The 21708-nt window shown below is 39.6% G+C and overlaps 1 protein-coding gene across 1 annotated transcript in view; it reads left to right on the forward strand.

The window, feature by feature from the left end:
• Nucleotides 1-685: 685 nt before the first annotated feature.
• The window catches only part of LRP6 (LDL receptor related protein 6), a 184908-nt gene continuing 163885 nt past the window's right edge, over nucleotides 686-21708 (forward strand). Inside the window, exons 1-2 of the mRNA XM_061205368.1 lie at nucleotides 686-1047; nucleotides 20650-21043. Of these exons, the coding sequence (XP_061061351.1) occupies nucleotides 993-1047; nucleotides 20650-21043 (449 nt within the window). The 5' untranslated portion in view covers nucleotides 686-992. The remainder of the gene's footprint in view (nucleotides 1048-20649; nucleotides 21044-21708) is intronic.

The following is a 21708-nucleotide window of genomic DNA, read 5'->3' on the forward strand; positions in this document are numbered from 1 at the left end:
AGCAGTCTGTAGTTCTGGGAAACCAGGAGAAAAATTTTAAAAATCTCCGTTTTGTGTTGGCGTTTGAACACCCTTCTGGTGTTCAAACCATATCTACGTTGAAAGTCGGTGGACGCAGCATTAATTTTTATTTACCTTAAAAAAAATAGATGCTTAAACCAATTTCCAACCCTGGGACTAAGCCCATCACCCGCATTGGGACCCGCGTGGCTCCCCGAGTGTGGACCTGCGGCTTCGCCGGCCCCGGCCCGCCGTCCCCCGCCGCCCCCTGCGGCCCCGGCCCAGGTGGCGGCCGGCGTGGCCCCGGAGCCCCACCTGGCTCGGCCGGCAGCGGCCGCACAAAGACCCGCGCAGGCAGCGGCCGGGCCGAGCCGCAGAAAGTAGTCCCGACCACGCCGTCTCCGATGTTGTTCGACGTCGCTTCACGCCCTCCGCGGGGAGGGCCGAAGGGGCCGGCCCGGGAAAGAATCCCATTGGAATGCGCCGCCGGGCGGCCTTTCCCCTCCCGCCCGCCTCCGCTCGCCCCGCAGGTCTCCCGGGGTCTCCCAGCCGAGGCCGTGCGCACGGCCCCCTCTCCTTTTGTGAAATGCCCGGGAGGCGGCGCCGAGGGAGGGGGCTCGCCCGCGCGCAGGGAGACCTCGGCGGCGACTCATGAAGGCGGCGGGAGGCATATCCCTGCGCCGCTGCGTGAGAGGAAGAGGCTGAATGAGGAGCAGCGCGGGGGAAGCGGGGCGCCGGGGGAGGAGGCGGCGGCATGGAAGCAGACGCTGGCGTCGCGCGAGCCCCGGGCGGAGCGGCGCGGTAGAGAGGGCGGCAGCGGCGGCGGCGGCGGCGCGCGCGGAGCCTTGACGGGCCCCTTTCTTTCTTCTTTCTCGGGAAAGCTGGGAAGCATGAGCGTGCAGACCTGCCGCTGCGGCGGCCGCCCCGGCTCCTCGCCTCCCCCTCTTCGGGCCGCCCCTCGCCGGTGAGAGGAGCGAACGCGAGAAGGGAAGATGGGGGCCGTCCTGAGGAGCCTCCTGGCCTGCAGTTTCTGCGTGCTCCTGAGAGGTGGGGAGAAGCGGGGGAACGGGGAAGTTGGTGGGCTTTGCGGGGGGAGGGGGCCTCGTTCTGCGGTGTGGGGGTGGGGAGGGGAGGGAGGGAGGCGAAGCAGGGGAAGAGGAGCCGGGAGAGGCCTGGTCGTGGGGAAGGAGGGAGAGAGGGGCCCGGGAGAAGGGGCTGCGTGCTCCGCCCGGCCACGCTGCAGCCCCCGCCTCGCTTTGCCCACCTCGTCGGGGCAGAGCGGAGCCTCCGTCTGGCCTCCCTGGCCGGGTGACACCCCGACCCCCCGGAGCCCCATTCTGTCCGAGTGACTGAGGGTCGGTGTGTCTCTTTCTGCCTGGAGTCACCGGGGACGAGGGGCTTTGTCTGGATTTTGGCTCTCGGAACGGTGGAGCCCAAGATGCTTCCACGTTGGGCTTCTCCTTCGAAGCCCCCGCCTTTTCCGTGTCGGTCCTGGGAACTTTGAGAGCTCCCTTACTATTTTTCCAGGCCTTGTTACAACTAATAACTGGTTTCCGTTGGGGATATAATGATCGTGGGTGAGAGCACAGTTGGAAAGTGACTCCGAGGTTAAAGGTCGAGAGGTTCAGCCTTGGGAATCGCCCGGGCTTCAGGCCATAATAAAATAGAAACGTTGCCCTTGCAACTCCTGGCATTCAGGACTTGCCCCTATTTTCGGAGCATGCAAGTGCACAGTTGGCACCAAGTAGGAGAGTCATCCTTGGTGCAGAGGAGCCTGTCGTGGGACCTAAGTTATCATCTGCTGCGCTCCCCTGGGGACTGCTTGGCACTTTGGTAAATAGCATAGGCTATTCTAGATAATTTGCTCCGAGAATCGCGTAAATTCGGTGGTCCTATGGGTTTTTGTTTTTGTTTTTGTTTTTTGATTGGCCTGCAAAGCTGTCACATACGCTGTGACTTTTATTTTGTGACAGTTCACTGAGGTTTTTCACTGGCCCGCAAGATTTCAACAGCTCTTCTCAAACTTATCAGTGGTGAAGTGGTGATGACTCTGATGCTATGGGGCATTTACCGGCAGAGGAATTTAAGTACCGATTGATGCAATGACTTGTAGCTTTGGTTTTGTTAAAACTCTCGCTTGTGTTCACGGTCAGTTCTTTTCAGGTACGGAACCTCTTGGGTCTAAGGAGATTTTTAGCTATTAATTTAACAGACTAAACTTTTGGTAAGCGTGCAAACTTACTGAGGTTTCCAGAACACAATAGAAACTAATAGTCTTGTGCTATAAATGAGCCAGATATGCCATTTTTGAGTATATATTTATTTTAGATGAGGGTGATTGACATTTTTTTGGAGGAGGAATTTTTTTTCTTTAGTTACGCTTTAGGATTATTATGTCTGCCTGTTGTATCTTAGTTTTACTTAATTACGACTCACTGTAAGCATATCCTAAACTATTTCCACGTGTAAACTCCAGAAAGCTAGTGCCCATTTCATTTTCATGGCAGAGAATTTAATGCAGTGTTACATACTTGAGAGGTTTAATAAGTATATGTTTATTTTGTTATAGTATACTCCCTGTCGAAAGGGGATTTTGCTATAGCTGTGCAAAACAATTATATTTGACATAGAATATGTATATATTTTAAGACAGAAGATTAATAGAGTTAACAAATAGGAGAGTCAGCTGATGGGTTAAAGTCTTTGAGAAATTGAAATCCATAACCCGGGATGTTTCTGGTTGCCCAATTGTGTTTCTTGGAAGGGAAGGTTATGATGTAAATGCCACTTGTTTAACACCACGTTTGAGCCTAGAGTTGGGTTTATTCATTATTGGAATTAAGAGAAGTTGTACTTGAAGTAATATTGTGCAATGTGATATTGTGTAAGAAGACCTAAAAGAGTTAATAGTTTAAATTGCCTCATTTCCACTAGCAAGCAAAGTTTCCAAAAGTGAAGCTTTCATTTTAAATGTAGTCTAATAATGGTATGAGGTGGTCTTTGAATTCAGTGTACTTAACCGTGAGTATGTATTTGAACTAAAACTGTCTTTCAGTGTGAAAGATTTTTGTTCATAATTTAGATTCTTTTCATTCCATGATAATGTTATCTTGTGTTAAAATGGCAATATTAGATAACCTTGGACTCCAGGGAGAAATGTGATTAATTTGTTGCATTAAGATAATTTTTCTTCACAGAAGAGTTGGAACTTTAACATTGGGATGATGGGAGAGTTTGGGAGACCTTTTGTCCTCTGGCCCTGTTAAATCAATAACTGAAAGCCAGGGAATAATGCTGTCATTATCTGGGCTGCATCCCTATCCCTATCATCAGAGGACAAGGTGTAATGGAAAGATTTGGGAATTTCAACACCAAAATCTTGGGTTTAAAGTCCATGCTTCACTACTTAATAACTTCGTGATTCTAGTCTAGTCAGTGAGTTTCTCTGGGCCCCAGTTTCTTTACTTGTAAAATGTGGGTAGTAATACCAAGCTAATTTGCAAATTTGTTGGGTATATTAAATGAAGTACTGAATATCAAGTGATTTGCAAATGTTATTTTTTGTTATGATTTTTGATTGTGGACGTATCCTCAAATGCTGGGGATTTGAGATTTAATTCGTATGAGAGTCACAAGTTCTTAAAGATAGAAGAGATCTTGATCCTTCTGATCTAACCACTTCATTTGCAAGTGGGGAAACTCAGATTCAGAGAGATTATAGCGTGTTCAAGATCCTACAGCTAATTAATGTTAGAGCAGGGATTTATTGTCCATTCTTTCAGCAATTAGGTATGGTATACCTACTGTATATCAGGCTCTGATGGTATATTGGTGAGCAAAATCGACACGGGCCCTGCTCTCATGGACCTCACGATCTAGGTTGCCATCCTTACTTCCATCCAGGCGCTGGTTAGAAAAGATTATAGCTCTGATTTCCTAGAGGAAATATTTTTTATAAGAATATAAGTTTTGGATTACCATAAGTGTGTATAATCTGTAAATACTATGTCTAGCTTATTTTGAGAAGGCTTTGTTGTTCTATAAAAATTCTTTGTTACTTACTTTTTTTTGTTTTTTGTTTTGGTGGGGTGGTGGTAAATACTGTCAGCACAAGCCACTAGTGATTCCCATCTTAAATTTTTATAAGAATGGTCCTTGGAAAATTGTTTAGTATTAGGTATAACGAAGTCTTGGGAAGATAGAATGAATTTTGGTGTGGGAATCAGGAGAATTCGATTCTTATTCTAAGTTTGTCATTTGCTAGCTGTGGGACCTTGGATAAGTTACCTAATCTCTGTACACCTTCGTTAGGATAATAAATCCTTCTTTTGGAGGTTCTTACTTCATATTAACACACTAAGGGCTCTGAGAGGTTCTGAGGTAGAGACCAGTTTTAACTTTGTTGAATCCACTGTTTCCCAAAGTAGACAATGAATTTTTTCGTAAATCCTTTTAACAGTCTGCTGAACCTTTGTTCCAAGCAACAAACGTAGAGAGAACCTGGACTCGGTAACCCTTTAAGCATTAGGTTGAGTCATGTGAATTGATATTTGATGATAATTTCATATAGTTGAATCTGATACTTTAATCCCTTCTTACTTACTTGGCTTTAGATTTGCTCATCTGACTAGGAAATAATTCGACTGGTTATGAAACTTCAGGGTTTCAGCTCATTGTTATCATCAGGCCTAACAGTGATTTCCCATGGTTCAGTTTTTCAGAGAATTTTTCTTTTCTTTAATTGGAGGTTTTTCCATTTGCTGAACTGAAATGCTTTTCTGTATAGTTATATATGCTTTGACTATCAGAAAGGTTTGTCTTTTTTGAATATCAAAGAAGATTCTGTGAAGGAGTATATAAATGGAAAATATTTTATGTGAATTTATAAATTGAATATATTGGAAAAACAAGTAATACAGGTTATAGTTCTGCTTAGACCATGGGTAAGTACTCTGAGAAAATTCATTTTCATCATGGAAATTTTATTGCAAGTTGATATTCAGAGAAGAGGCTTTGTTGACAAATCAGGTTCGTCTTCCACCACTTTATGTAGCCTTGGACAAGTTACTTAGCTTTAGCTTCTTCTACTATTTCTTACTATTTCTTCTACTATTAGACGGGGATAATACCTTCCAAGATTTCTGTGAGAACTGATGAAGTGTTTGCAAAGGGATAGCACAGTGCACACTCTGTGGACTTTGAGTAAATGGTCACTATTGTCAGGATGGCTAATTTAAAAGAAATGTTAATGCACAGGAGAGACGAGTAAAACATTTATGTTCTGGGCACTGTTTTAGACAGTAGTTTTAAACCAGTGGTTTTTGAACTTGATTCTTTGGCAACTGGAACAAACTCCATGAAATACTTTTACTTTTGATATTTTCTATTTTGTTTTATATAAACAAGATGACTACTATCTACTAAATTTATTTTACCTTCTAAAGGATTGCAACTTGAACACTTTTAGGTGATTATTATAAATAAGCTAGAGAATAAATAGTTCGGTTAATTATAATACTTATTTACTTTTTTAAAAGTTGCGCATGCTTACGGGCAAAATAATTTTATCAAAATATTGTCTGAGAATTTTACTATTGTATTTGTTTATAATAATTAAAATCAGTTGATGGACTTCTCCCTGTAGGATGGGTAAATGCTATACTGAGTTTCTGTGTTGTATATTTCAGTCTTTGTATGAGAGTCTTTTACATATCTTGTGTAAAAGGACTTCCTCTTAATGAATAGAACTCTGCTCCATGTGAATAACTTTGAAATTTAGTTCAGATACATGGACTAGGCAACCTAAAGAATAGGATATTTGCCTTTGAGATTATTCATTTAAAATATAATTCATCATAAATACAAGGAAAACTGTTATTTGATATTATTAGCACATGCTTTTGTTTCTCAAGCTGCTTGTGTTATTTGTGGCAGTGACTATCCTCACAAAAAAGTCATGCAGATGTGAGACTGGAAAATACTAAAATGTGCCTGGGCTCAATTTGGTGAACATTACAGGTACTTCAATGCTGTGATCCTGTTAGCTATAATGTAACTTGCTGATTTTTGTTTCTGTGATACCTTGCTTGGAAGGGCCAGGAACTTGGGGATGTGAAGTGAAATCATATTTTTAGGCAAAAAAAAAAAAAAAAAAGTGAAAATTTAAATTATTAATTGACACTAGAAAGACGAATGACTGATCTAAGGTCAGATTGCTTGTACTCTGGACAGTAATTTTACATGCAGTGTTTTCTGTATGCATCTAATTTCACCTGGACCTTAATATTGTTTTGAAAATGATACCAATCACTTTTGATAGGGGAAAGTAAATAACATTGTAATTTTGGAGTTTGTACATAGGTGGTTTGTCATATTACTGTAAAATAAAAACTAGTCCAGATTTAGGTAAGGAGAGACTTTATTCAAAAGGATTATTGCAAAAGGGAGAATGCTCTTCTGTAGGATCTGCAGGCATCTCAAAATAAAACACAAAAAGACTCTTCTTTTATGGACAGGGGTGAGCAGGGCTAGCAGTAACTTGGTAAGAGTGTGGGCCGAGTGGGTGAGGGTGAGCAGATTGCATGATCAAGATAGTTTAACTGGAGTTTTTTTAATTTACTGCAGTCAGTTGATGTCTTGGAATGAGCTGTTAAGGGAGCTTAAGAGCATCTGCTTGCTTAAATTTAGGGCAAGCCAAACTTTAGGGGCTTGTGGGAAAGGAGAAAAGCCTGACTAAAGTTTGGTCAAGCCAAGTCAGTGGATAAGCAAGGGTAGTTGTGAGCACTTGGTCAGTCCTGCTGTTGTTTAAAAGAAAATTTGTCAGTCTTAGGGATATGTTTTAGTCAGCTCAGGCTGCTACAACAAAAATATTATAGACTAGATGGCTTATAAACAACAGAAATTTATTTCTCACAGTTCTGGAGGCTGGTAACCCAACAGCAGGGTGCCAGTATGGTCAGATTCTGTTGAGGACCCTCTTCCAGTTTGCAGACTGCTGACCTCTCTTTGTATCCTCACAGGGCAGAGAGAAGAGAGAGGAAGCAAGCTGTCTCTGGACTTTTATAAGGGTACTGATCCTATTCATGAGGACTCTACCCTTATGACCTCATCTAATCCTAATTACCTCCCAAAGGCCCCACCTCCTAATACATTCACATGAGGGGGAGTGTAGGGTTTCAACGTATGAATTTTGGGGGACACAGACGTTCAGTCCACAGAAAAGTAGGCTAAAGTCATTGTGAAGTTGGTCTCATTAGATTGGTCTGATTATTTATGTAGGTGTAGGCATTTTAGGTCTGCTTCAATGTGACTTTTTATAAGGAATCTTGGATTGAACTTTTAAAAGCCTCTTGAGGCCAGGAAGCCAAGTCAGGTACTCACCATTGGGTTTCACTTGCAGTACCTATAGATTTGGGTAAGTTCCTAAGGTCCCCAAAATATCCTAGGGTTCCTGGGCCTGCCTGGAATTGACCTTCCTTACTTTACCTGTAAGACTGGGAACTCTGTAAGCCAGGTACCGGTCTAGTTTTCCCAAGGGAACTGTAAGCATTGTTCCATAAAATCAATCACAGCTCCTTAAAAGTAACTGGTGGTATTAGATTAAGTGAACATGACTTTCAAATATGACATCCAGTCAAAGCCTTGGTTGCCTTATAATGTTTCCAACTGGGAGGACAGACTTTTATTGAACCTATACAAATAACTATGTTGCCATGAAAATAAGAATACTCATTTAAATAAGAGTTTTGTTTTTGAATTATGGATGAATTAGAAAAAGATAAATGTTTTTATTTCTGTTTAGAAAAGCATAGTCTGCTGAAATTGTCAATGAATTATAGATAGTTTAAGAGAAAAGAGAAACGAATTCCATATATCCAGAAAATAGGACATTAAAGCATCAGCAATATTTTAAAACCCATAATCATCCTTCATCAGTTTATTCAGTCCTGTGTGATTAATTCTTGTTCTGCTAGATCTTGGGTTAACAGTCTCATGAATCCATCTGCTTCACTAGTTTTTTGGGAATCCTGACTCAGTCCACTGGTATAGTCTCAAAGTTATTTAAGTGATGCCATCAGAAGCTTGTGCCCAGGAGTTACCGGTATAGTCCTCTTTCAACAATCCTTATTTTGTTGAAGACAAGCGCTTGGCCTGTAGCTCATTTGCAGGCACTTTCAGGGAAGCATCGAAGTAAAACAAAAAACACTCTGTAGATAACAGAAGACTTAAAATGGTGGTGCTGACTTATACGGGTAGTTTTAAAAGTGAAAGATCTGATGAGAGTTTGTTATAAAAAATAGTGCAGTTGGGCTTCCCTGGTGGCGCAGTGGTTAAGAATCTGCCTGCCAATGCAGGGGACATGGATTCGAGCCCTGTACCGGGAAGATCCCACATGCCGTGGGGCAGCAAAGCCCGTGCGCCACGACTGCTGAGCCTGTGCTCTAGAGCCTGCGAGCCACAACCACTGAGCCTGCGAGCCACAACTACTGAAGCCCGTGTGCCTGGAGCCCGTGCTCTGCAACAAGAGAAGCCACTGTGATGAGAAGCCCACAAACCACAACGAAGAGCAGCCCCCGCTCGCCGCAACTAGAGAAAGCCCACGTGCAGCAATGAAGACCCAACGCAGCCAAAAATAAATAAATAAATAAAATTTAAAAATCTTAAAAAAAAAAAAAATAATGCAGTTGATGAATAACGTTGATCAAATAAACCAGTTATTTTTAGTACCTCTCTTCTTACAAGGTGAAAGAATTAATCCTTTGTGAACTTCCAGGGGCCCTTTGGGAAATTTTAAAGACAGTTGTAGGTGCAAAATACATCATTTAGTATTTGAATTTGAAAAGGCAGAATGTCAAAAGTTGTCAGGAAGTTTGAACATTCGATTAAATAGGATCATGGATCAGTGAGAAAAAATACCTGGCAGCCTATTTAACCAGTGTCAAATATTTTTTTAAAAGTGAACATAGGAAAGAACTTTAGCTCTTTCAAAAGTGAGAAGACTTTTTAAAATAATAAGACATGATAAAATTAACACCAAGTACAGGAAATTCTGAAAAGACACCAAATTTTTGGCGTCTAAGGAGATTGATTACTCAGAAAATAAAGAAAAACCTTTTATAATCTCTTTATTAACCGCGGATCAGAACCCAAGAAAATTTTGTCACTTTAGTAGAAAACCAAATTTTAGTTTTGTACAAGTATAATGTTTGATACTAAAGCACTTTCTGAAAATCTTACAAATAAACCTGTCAAGTCTTAGCTGGCTTTGACCGTGACAAATAAAATTCTTTTTATCATCAACTTGTTATAACTTTCTCTGTCCATTCAGGTTTTGTTCTGCATGTTCCTCTTTCTCGTTCTGGAACACTTAGTCATTTTACTTCAGGACTGTTTTCTTTTTCCTTAAAAACACATCCTGCATATAGAGTTGTTCCTTTCTGTCATTATTTCTATTAGAGTCTCATTTACATACAAGGTTATAACTTATAATTACAGTAACTACTGTTTTACAGAGAAAACTATGAGGTAGATAGTTGTGAACTGTCTGTCATACACCAACATTTTGTAGTAGACTGGCAGAGTTTATGAATATACATCTTACAACTTCTTATAGCCATGCACTTCCAGATAGTACAGCTTCTCAATGTGACAAAAATGAATATGTTCATTGATAGACTCAAATATGTGTAGCTTCTTGGTACCATGAAAATAAGAGGCAAAAACTTGTATAAACTTGAAATGCTTATGCTTCAGTGTTCTGTCTTACTTAGAAATGACCTAGGTATTTAATGAATATCCGTGGACCAACTTAGCATAAGTCTAAGGTTTTAAGTTACTAAAAGATTTTGGAAACTATCTTCAAGTTGGCTTATTACAAGATATAATTACTTTTGAAGTACAATTTGTCAGAATAATGATTCAACTTGGCTAAGTACAAATGTAGATGTAATGCTAGTTTATTCTGTCAGTAAAACTGTAAAAATTTAGGAAGGACATATTCAAGTAGAATAAAAACCTATTCTTGTGTTATACTTAATGCCCATAACTCAGACGGCATAGGTGTTTTTATTAAACCAACAATATTAAACTGGTCTCATATACCAAAGATTTGCCTAAATGTATGTTAACTTGGATTTTTAAAACATTTGGGTTAGTTTCTAAGAATTTTGATTTCCTTAACTTCTGGAAATCTTAGAAATACTTTCATATGAGCACTTTTTGTTGTTATTTTAACAGCTTTATTGAGATATTCACACACCATACAATCCACCCATGTCACGTGTACAGTTCAGTAGTTTTTTTTTTTTTTTTTTAAATTCTTGGTTTTTTCGGCACGTACTTTAAATTTATTTATTTATTTATTTATTTTTGGGTGTGTTGGGTCTTCGTTTCTGTGCGAGGGCTTTCTCTAGTTGCGGCAAGTGGGGGCCACTCTTCATCGCGGTGCGCGGGCCTCTCACTGTCACGGCCTCTTGTTGCGGAGCACAGGCTCCAGACGCGCAGGCTCAGTAGTTGTGGCTCACGGGCCCATTTGCTCCGCGGCATGTGGGATCTTCCTAGACCAGGGCTCGAACCCGTGTCTCCTGCATTGGCAGGCAGACTCTCAACCACTGCGCCACCAGGGAAGCCCAGTTCAGTAGTTTTTAGTCTATTCACAGAGTTGTGCCACCATCACCACAGTCAGTTTTAAAACATTTTCATCACTCCAAAAAGAACCTGTGAGCACCTATTTATCTTCAAGCTAATCAGAATAGAACTCCTTCAAGGGATTTCATAATCTAAAATTATACTTAACAATACCATCTGAAGGTAGGGAAGTATTTTATATACATATATAACATACATACATATGTACATAAGACATACAAATAGCTTATAGCGTCAGTTTGAAAGTTTCAGCTCACTGATGGTTTATGTAGAAGAGCTAGTTCTTATCCTTCCTTTATCTTTGTGTTTCTGGCAGATAGGGCAGGTTGAGGTTACCTACCCAGTCACTGTGAAGGCTAAAGTCTTCCCACCATTATTTGTGGAGGAGACTTTTCAGATTTTCTTTGCCCTGACATGTAATCTTAAGGAGGCTGTGGACTACATTTTGAGTGAGGGCCCAAAGAGAGACCAAGGGCTGTCTGGGTGTCTCAGAAGCTCATTTGAGTGGATAATCTTAAGGAGGCTGTGGACTACATTTTGAGTGAGGGCCCAAAGAGAGACCAAGGGCTGTCTGGGTGTCTCAGAAGCTCATTTGAGTGGATAAAAGATCCAGCCTGCTTCCAATTTGTATTTTTAACTTCAGGTCCCTGAGCCCCTCATGAGTCCCTAGGGGGGAAAAGGGAGCCTTGAAGTGCTAGTGACTACAGGGAATTGAGGGGTTGGAGTGAGAAGGGAAAGGTCTGACAGGGTGGATAGAGGGGTGGAGGAGATTGGGGTATTAAAGGAGGAAAGATAAAGGATTTAAGGGAAGGTTGAGGTTGGTAAAATGGAGGAGGGAAGAGAGATGGTGACGGGAAAGGAGAGGTTTTAGGGAGATCCCGTTTCCCAAGGAGGACATTGAAGTTCTAAATTGTCTTTAGTAAAATTTTGCTATTTTTGAAGATACTGGACTGAATTAGTGCTGTAACGGTGAAGCATGTGGTCAGTGGGAGAAGACGGAGGGCGCTCAATAGAGTGACAGTCACCTGTTGGGTTAGATAATTAAACAAGACATAAGAATTTTTTTTCTTTTTCTTTTTTTTTTTTTACATCTTTATTAGAGTATAATATCAGCTATGCATATATCCCCATATCTCCTCCCTCTTGCATCTCCCTCCCACCCTCCCTATCCCACCCCTCTAGGTGGTCAAAAGCACCCAGCTGATCTCCCTGTGCTATGCGGCTGCTTCCCACTAGCTAGCTATTTTCCATTTGGTAATATATGTAAGTCCATGCCACTCTCTCACTTTGTCCCAGCTTACCCTTCCTTCTCCCCGTGTCCTCAAGTCCATTTTCTAAGTCTGCGTCTTTATTCCTGTCCTGCCCCTAGGTTCTTCATAACCATTATTTTTAATTCCATATATATGTGTTAGCATACGGTGTTTGTTTTTCTTTTTCTGACTTACTTCACTCTGTATGACAGACTCTAGGTCCATCCACCTCACTACAGATAACTCAATTTTGTTTCTTTTTATGACTGAGTAATATTCCATGGTATATATATGCCACATCTTCTTTATCCATTCATCTGTCGATGGACACTTAGGTTGCTTCCATGTCCTGGTTATTGTAAATAGAGCTGCAGTGAACATTGTGGTACGTGACTCTTTGAATTATGGTTTTCTCAGGGTATATGCCCAGTAGTGGGATTGCTGGGTCGTATGGTAGTTCTATTTTTAGTTTTTTAAGGAACCTCCATACTGTTCTCCATAGTGGCTGTATCAATTTACATTCCCACCAACAGTGCAAGAGTGTTCCCTTTTCTCCACACCGTCTCCAGCATTTATTGTTTGTAGATTTTTTGATGATGAAGACATAAGAATTTAAAGGAGCTGGGAAAGGGTATTCCCTTGTGAAGAGCCAAGGAAATTCCCTTGTGTAATCTCCATTATAGGAGTTAGGGAAGTTAGAAGAGGCCTCACAGAAGAGCTGGGAATATTCCGCCTCAAGAGTTAGGGTGTGATTGTCTACTCAGAGAGTCAAAGAAAAAAATTATTTGCTGGAAAATATCAAGGTAACTTCTTACCATGTTGCAACAGATAAGATGTCTGCAGCACTGGTTAAAGAGTTGAACTCAAGGAAAGATCCCTGAATCTCTGAGCAGGAGAGGAGTTTAAATGACTCACGAAGTGTCATTATTGAGGTGGGGATGGCACGGGTCCATAGGTGAGGTCAATACCCATCCAAGTCATGTCACTCATTATACAGATGTCAAATACAAATAAATTCCTGCTTGGTAAGGCGAGTCTTTATTCAAAAAGATTTTTGCAATAAGGAGAATGACCACAGGGTATGCAGGTATCTCAGAATCAAACCCAAGACGGCTTTACTCTTGTATGTAGAAATGAATAGTGCCAGCAGGATCTTTGTGGGAAAGTGGGACAAGTGGGTAGAGGTTAGCAGATGACATGACCAGGGCAGTTTTAACAGGAGATTTTTTTGAGTGTATGGTCAGCTGATACTTCAAATGAGTCCTTAAGAGAGGATGTTCTGGATTGGCTTGCTTAAGGTTAGAGCTAGCCGAAGTTTAGGGCCCAGAAGCCTGACTAATCTGGTCAGGCCAAGTCAATGTGTAAGTTGGGCATTTGTATGCATTTGGCCAGTACTTAATGTAAAATCCTTTAGGGTTTATGACAAGTATGTTTTTAGATCAGGTTCTAAAAAATTCCTTTTAAATATTAATAATTGTTTTTTATATGACCGTCATACAGTAAACTGTGTTAGGGATTCCCCAAATTAGTTAAAAGGTATGGCTCCTGTTCCCAAGTGGCAGAGGTCCTAGTTGAAGAAGGAAATATACCTAAAAAAATGCTAATATCAAATAAGTGGTGAAGACTGTAAGGGTGCAAAGAAGGAAAGCTGAGGCAATTGGAAAGATTCTTGGAATAGATAAGGTTTGAATCTGGCCTTGAAGGATTTGCTTGCTGGATAAGGTTAGAGAAATATGGAGCGTGCAGGAAAATGAATACACTGTGGTGATGGAGTATGATGTGCTCACAGTTGATGTGTTAAAAACTAGTTTGTATGACGCAGAGACTATAAAAGGTAAGTTAGAGTCATAGGTAGAAAGCACCCGGTGGAGGCCTGAGGTATTGAGGCTTTTTAATTTTAGGCACAGGAAATCAGAAAGCTTTTTGAGTTGGAGAAAGTAGAAGTATTGGAAGTAGAAAACGGAAGGGAGAGTGTTGAGATCATTTACTATTGAGGTAGTTTAGGCATGAGGTTATGAAGGTCTAGAGTAGGATAGTGGTTCTAAAAAAGGGAAAAGAAGAGGCAGATTTAAGGACATGCTAAAGGAGAATCAACAAGACAGTGAGTGATTGGCAGACGGGGGGAAAAGGTGGGTGTCAAGGATGGCTCCATGGCGCACCAGTAGGATTAGGAAAATTGTGGTACCATTGACTCTTGAGGGTTTTCTTTGGGGGGAAGGTGATGAATTTAATTTTATGGCAGGAAGAGACGGCCAACTTACATAATTTTCTCATCTACACTCTGTGTTGTTCCCTAAGTAAGAGAGTGTAGAAGAGATTATCCAAGTTCACCTGGTCAACCAGCAACTCTATTCAGGTAATTTTCAAGTCATCCTCTCCAGCCTAAGCTTCAGTTCTATACATGTAACTTCTTGTTGGCCATCTCACTATCCTGTTTCTTGAATCTCCAATGGCTCCTGCCAAGTCCCTGCTCTCAAAAAACTTTGTTTTAATAAAGCTAACCTTGCTACCACCAAGAGAATAATTATATTAATAACAAAACCTTACAGTATTGGTATACACTTCATATAACCACCCATTAGCTATTAACTCCTTTAGTCTTCTAATACTTCTACTTTATCCAATATCCATATTTCTCTAACCTTATCCAGCAAGCAAATCCTTCAAGGCCAGATTCAAACCTTATCTATTCTTTTGAGAAGTTTAAAATAAGATGTTGGGGATGTACGACATTTACCTTGCTTCCTGCTTCACTGAGATTACTTTGTGAAGATCTGGGATGAAGGATTCAAAGCATAGAATTTGTCTTCAGGAAAGCAGAAAAAGTTTAGAAAGGCACTAGGGAAAGATTGGTAGGAAGTTAATACAGGAAAATAAGGATTTCTAAGCACCTGTGAAGGTTCACTAAAGAGATATGATGGTGGTTATTTGGGTTATCTGGGTATTAGGAAGTCTGAAGGTAAGTGCTTTGGAGTGGAAGATACTGAGTGCATGGCACATACGCTACAACTAGGGGCAAGTGTGTGTGGATCCAGTGTATTTCTTTAGTAGATTAAAACAGTATTACAAGTCAAATTATACCTTTCAGATGTCCCATTTAATATACTGCCAAGTAGATATTGGTGACAATATTGTAGAAAGTATTGAAGTATCAGAAGGGTGGTTGGACAGGATGAGCTCTGGGATTTCTTTTTAATAGTGTGTGTAGGTTTATGTATAGTCCTTTAGAAATCCTCAATTATAATCACTACTGCTAACTTAAATTAACTTGTTCACACCCACCCACGCACCCCCCTCCCCTCCTTTTTTTTTTGTACTCTTAAGGCTTGTGAGGCCTTAAATGACCAGAAAGGTTCTTTGGATTTTGTAGACCACATATTTAGTAGAAATGTTAATGTTTAACTTGAAAGCCATAAAAGACATTTAGCTGCCACTTAATGCCATATACAGATTTGGTATAGTTTTCCAAGGAAAGTGCCATAAAGAAAGGTGCCCAATAAATATCAGATTATTATCACTCTTGGATTTTAAATTGTAAATGCTCTGGGGCTATTTCTTAGCCTTGTGTAGCACTTAACATTGTACCCTTAACTAATATTGACCCTTCTTCTGATTTTTATAATTGGCGCATAATATGGGGGGCTCAGTATAAGATAGTGCAGTGAACACTATGTGGACTGATAAATCAGTGTGATGTATGAAGGCCTGAAATGAGCTAAAAGTGAGTCTGTGAGGGAAATTTACTAATTTGCCAATAGCAGCTGTAGGTACGCAGAATAAGCAGGAAGGGCTCTTAGTCACTTTTTTAAAAAGCTGTCCGCCCATCTGTTTTTGACTAAGAAAGTTGGACTTAAGCTTAGTTAGAAGGGAAGTTCATGTTGTGCTTACTGATGAAAATAGTGGACTTCATAACTCCATTTGGCAGACACAACCCATAAACTGGCTTAAACATCACTTTTTTCTTTACTGTTTTTGAGCACCTTAATTTTTTAAAAAATTAGTTTCTTAAAGAGGGGAGTGGTTAGTTTTCAGTGGCACTTGGTCTTGGCTTTGGATGACTGTTTTAGACCTTTAGTAAGTAATTGTGAGAGAAGATCATGTAGATTATTGCATCGTAACTCTGGTCTTATTTTTGCTGCCTCGTCTGTGTTCTTCATCTCAGCCACTAGATCTGTGCTATCCGTACGACCACTTGTCTACTTAAGTTTAAATGAATTAAGATTAAATAAAATTAAAAATTTATTTTCTTAGTCATACTAGCCATCTTTTAAGTGCTCCATAGCCACATGTGGCCAGTGGCTATTGTATTGCACAGTGGAGAGAACACTTCTATCATCATAGAAATTTCTGTTGGATAGTGGTGCTCTAGATCTTTAATTACTGTTGATACTGGGAAAGTAGATGTCAGAAGCTTGGAATAAATGCTTTAAAAAAACCAAAACCCATATTTTGGGTTAAAAAAAGCATTTATACTACTTCAGTCCTAACAGCTTCAGCTTTCTCAGAGTTAAATATCTCTTTCGGATAGGCTTTATATTTAGTTTTGGTATTAGGTCTTATTCAAAGATCATTCTAATAATAATATAAAACAATAAAAATAGTTGTATTAAGAACTATATCTGCCAGATTTTTATTAAGGTATAATTGATAATTCAATAAATTACACATATGTAAAGTTTAAAATTTAATAAGTTTTGACATATGTATGCACTTCTGGAACCATCATCACAGTCAGTATAATATAGCCATCACCTACAAAAGTTTCCTCATGCCCCTTTATCATCCCTCCTCCTCTTCTTTTCCGCCCTCTCTCCCCACCTCCAGACAACCACCGATCTGCTTTTTGTTACAATAGATTAATCTGAATTTTCTAAAATTTTATATAAATGGAGCATGTAATATATACACTTTTATTCTGATTTCTTTTATTCTACATAATTATTTTGAGATTCACCCAAGTTACATAAACAAATAGTTCATTACTTTTTTTTTTTGCATGCCGTGTGGCACTCGGGATTTTAGTTTCCTGACTGGGGATTGAACCCGTGCCCCCTGTAGTGGAAGTGTGGAGTCTTAACCACTGGACTGCCAGGGAATTCCCAATAGTTTGTTACTTTTTTTTTTTTTTAATTTATGTTTGGCTGCGTTGGGTCTTCGTTGCTGCGTGTGGGCTTTCTCTAGTTGCGGCAGGCAAGGGCTACTCCTCGTTGTGGTGCGCGGGCTTCTCATTGCGGTGGCTTCTCTTGTTGTGGAGCACGAGCTCTAGGCGCGTGGGCTTCAGTAGTTGTGGCATGCGGGCTCAGTAGTTGTGGCTTGTGGGCTCTAGAGCACAGGCTCAGTGGTTGTGGTGCACAGGCTTAGTTACTCCGCGGCATGTGGGATTTCCCCAGATCAGGGCTCGAAGCTGTGTCCCCTGCATTGGCAGGCAGATTCTTAACCACTGCACCACCAGGGAAATCCCTATTACTTTTTTTTTTTGAAATTAATTTTATTTTATTTTTTTATACAGCAGATTTTTATTAGTTATGCATTTTATACACATCAGTGTATACGTGTCAATCCCAATCTCCCAATTCATCACACCACCACCCCCCGCCGCTTTCCCCCCTTAGTGTCCATACATTTGTTCTCTACATCTGTGTCTCAGTTTCTGTCCTGCAAACCGGTTCATCTGTACGATTTTTCTAGGTTCCACATATATGCGTTAATATATGATACTGGTATTTCTCTTTCTGACTTACTTCACTCTGTATGACAGTCTCTAGATCCATCCACTTCTCTACAAATGACCCAATTTTGTTCCTTTTTATGGCTGAGTAATAGTCCATCGTATATGTGTACCACATTTTCTTTATCCATTCGTCTGTCGATGGGCATTTAGGTTGTTTCCAGGACATGACTATTGTAAATAGTGCTGCAATAAACATTGGGGTGCATGTGTCTTTTTGAATTATGGTTTTCTCTGGATATATGCCCAGTAGTGGGATTGCTGGGTCATATGGTAATTCTATTTTTAGTTTTTTAAGGAACCTCCATACTGTTCTCCAAAGTGGCTGTATCAATTTACATTCCCATCAGCAGTGCAAGAGGGTTTCCTTTGCTCCACACCCTCTCCAGCATTTGTTGTTTGTAGATTTTGTGATGATGCCCATTCTAACTGGTGTGGGGTGGTACTTCATTGTAGTTTTGATTTGCATTTCTCTAATAATTAGTGATGTTGAGCAGCTTTTCATGTGCCTCTTGGCCATCTGTATGTCTTCTTTGGAGAAATGTCTGTTTAGGTCTTCTGCCCATTTTTGGATTGGGTTGTTTGTTTCTTTAATATTGAGCTGCATGAGCTGTTTATATATTTAGGAGTTTAATCCTTTGTCCGTTGATTCATTTGCAAATATTTTCTTCCATTCTGAGGGTTTTTTTTCATCTTGTTTATGGTTTCCTTTGCTGTGCAAAAGCTTTGAAGTTTCATTAGGTCCCATTTGTTTATTTTTGTTTTTATTTCCATTACTCTAGGAGGTGGATCAAAAAAGATCTTGCTGTGATTTATGTCAAAGACTGTTCTTCCTATGTTTTCCTCTAAGAGTTTTATAGTGTCCGGTCTTACATTTAGGTCTCTAATCCATTTTGAGTTTATTTTTGTGTATGGTGTTAGGGAGTATTCTAATTTCATTCTTTTACATGTACCTGTCCAGGTTTCCCAGCACCACTTATTTAAGAGACTGTCTTTTCTCCATTGTATATCCTTGCTTCCTTCGTCATAGATTAGTTGACCATAGGTGCGTGGGTTTATCTCTGGGCTTTCTATCTTGTTCCATTGATCTGTTGATCTGTTTCTGTTTTTGTACCAGTACCATATTTTCTTGATTATTGTAGCTTTGTAATATAGTCTGAAGTCAGGGAGTCTGATTCCTCCAGCTCCGTTTTTTTCCCTCAAGACTGCTTTGGCTATTCGGGGTCTTTCGTGTCTCCATACAAATTTTAAGATTTTTTTTTTCTAGTTCCATAAAAAATGCCATTGGTAATTTCATAGGGATTGCATTGAATCTGTAGATTGCTTTGGGTAGTATAGTCATTTTCACAATATTGATTCTTCCAATCCAAGAACATGGTATATCTCTCCATCTGTTGGTATCATCTTTAATTTCTTTCATCAGTGTCTTATAGTTTTCTGCATACAGGTCTTTTGTCTCCCTAGGTAGGTTTATTCCTAGGTATTTTATTCTTTTTGTTGCCATGGTAAATGGGAGTGTTTCCTTACTTTCTCTTTCAGATTTTTCCTCATTAGTGTATAGGAATGCAAGAGATTTCTGTGCATTAATTTTGTATCCTGCAACTTTACCAAATTCATTGATTAGCTGTAGTAGTTTTCTGGTGGCATCTTTAGGATTCTCTATGTATAGTATCATGTCATCTGCAAACAGTGACCGTTTTACTTCTTCTTTTCCAATTTGTATTCATTTTATCCTTTTTTCTTCTCTTCTCTGATTGCCATGGCTAGGACTTCCAAAACTATGTTGAATAATAGTGGTGAGAGTGGATATCCTTGTCGTGTTCCTGATCTTAGAGGAAATGCTTTCTGATTTTCACCATTGAGAATAATGTTTGCTGTGGGTTTGTCGTATATGGCCTTTATTATGTTGAGGTGGGTCCCCTCTATGCCCACTCTCTGGAGAGTTTTTATCATAAATGGGTGTTGAATTTTGTCAAAAGCTTTTTCTGCATCTATTGAGATGATCATATGGTTTTTCTTCTTCAATTTGTTAATATGGTGTATCACATTGATTGATTTGCATATATTGAAGAATCCTTGCATCCCTGGGATAAATCCCACTTGATCATGGTGTATGATCCTTTTAATGTGTTGTTGGATTCTGTTTGCTAGTATTTTGTTGAGGATTTTTGCATCTATATTCATCAGTGATATTGGTCTGTAATTTTCTTTTTTTGTAGTATCTTTGTCTGGTTTTGGTATCAGGGTGATGGTGGCCTCATAGAATGAGTTTGGGAGTGTTCCTTCCTCCATAATTTTTTGGAAGAGTTTGAGAAGGATGGGTGTTAGCTCTTCTCTAAATGTTTGATAGAATTCACCTGTGAAGCCATCTGGTCCTGGACTTTTTTGTTGGAAGATTTTTAATCACAGTTTCAATTTCATTACTTGTGTTGGTCTGTTCATATTTTCTATTTCTTCCTGGTTCAGTCTTGGTCCCCATTACTTTTTATTGTATGGATATATCACTGTTTTTTCATCCGTTAGTCTGTTGATGACATTTGGATTGGTTCCAGTTTGGGTTATTAACAAAAAAGCTGCTGTGAACATCATGCAACCAGATCTTTGTATTGACATATACTTTTATTTCTCTGAAGTAAATATCTAGTCTTTTAAGAAACTGCCAAACTGCTTTCCAAAGGTGCTGCACCATTTCACAGCCCCCCCCTCAGGAGAGAATGAGTGGTCCACTGGCTCCATATCCTTGCCAGTTCTTGGAATGACCAGGCTTTTTAAAATTTTATCTGACAGACTATTTTAACAAGAAAAGACTGTCCTGGTAGAATTAATTTCCCCCCTTGCAACTCTTTTGTATTTAAAATGCTGCAAAAATAATGCTTTGTGAAAAGATTTTGACAGTTTTCTATACATTTATTTACTCTTTAGTTTTGATAGTATTTGCTCACTAACACTAATTTGAAACTCAATTTATAGGAACCAAGACATTTCCTTCGTTTTGACTTACATATTTTTCTTTTTTTGTTCTAGCGGCCCCTTTGTTGCTTTATGCAAACAGACGGGACTTGCGATTGGTTGATGCTGCAAATGGCAAAGAGAATGCTACGATTGTAGTTGGAGGCTTGGAGGATGCAGCTGCGGTGGACTTTGTGTTTGGTCATGGCTTGATATACTGGAGTGATGTCAGCGAAGAAGCCATTAAACGAACAGAGTTCAACAAAACTGAGAGTGTACAGAATGTTGTTGTTTCTGGATTATTGTCCCCTGATGGGCTGGCATGTGATTGGCTTGGAGAAAAATTGTACTGGACAGATTCTGAAACTAATCGTATTGAAGTTTCTAATTTAGATGGATCTTTACGAAAAGTTTTATTTTGGCAAGAGTTGGATCAACCTAGAGCTATTGCCTTAGATCCTTCAAGTGGGTAAGTTTTGCATCATGTACAAAGGTTATTGTATCTCCTTCTCCTGGCTGTTTTCTCTCCATTAGCATAGACACCCTTTATCTCCAAGAGAAAAGAAACATCAGACCCCAGTTTTAGATTCTTTGGGCTTCTTTGTCAAGTAGATTTGAATGTGGGAAGTTAGGTCATGTTCTGAAAGTAAGGTGTGTCTGTAAATAGTTTTGTGTTTCTAGTATCACTTATGGGATAGCCATGTTTATAGTTCCTGGTTTTTCTTTTGCATTTATTTTTTATAATTATGAGAGGATAATCAGAAGGCGGAGAAGAAGGAATGATAATGAGTAGTATTTGATAGCTCAAGATTATATAAGAAATCTTCTGAATCGTATACTTTTTATTATATACACAGGTGTTTTGTAATGCTAGTGTTTTTTATATTAAACTGATTTTTTTAATATGTCAGTGTTGAATGAAAAATAAAAATTAGGTTGTTAAATAACTCATTTTTAGTTAGCTAAACATGTATTTGCCATAAGAGTTTATTTTCTTTTTTTCCCTAAATATTTGTGTTTTCATTATATATATATTTTTAGTGCAGATATTCTCTACAGAACCACTGATTTTTCAGAAAGCTGTCTCTAATTTGGGCAACACAAAGTATAGGGAGACCATGGTATCCTATTACT

Source organism: Eubalaena glacialis, chromosome 11 (genome assembly GCF_028564815.1).
Source record: "Eubalaena glacialis isolate mEubGla1 chromosome 11, mEubGla1.1.hap2.+ XY, whole genome shotgun sequence".
NCBI lineage: Eukaryota > Metazoa > Chordata > Mammalia > Artiodactyla > Balaenidae > Eubalaena > Eubalaena glacialis.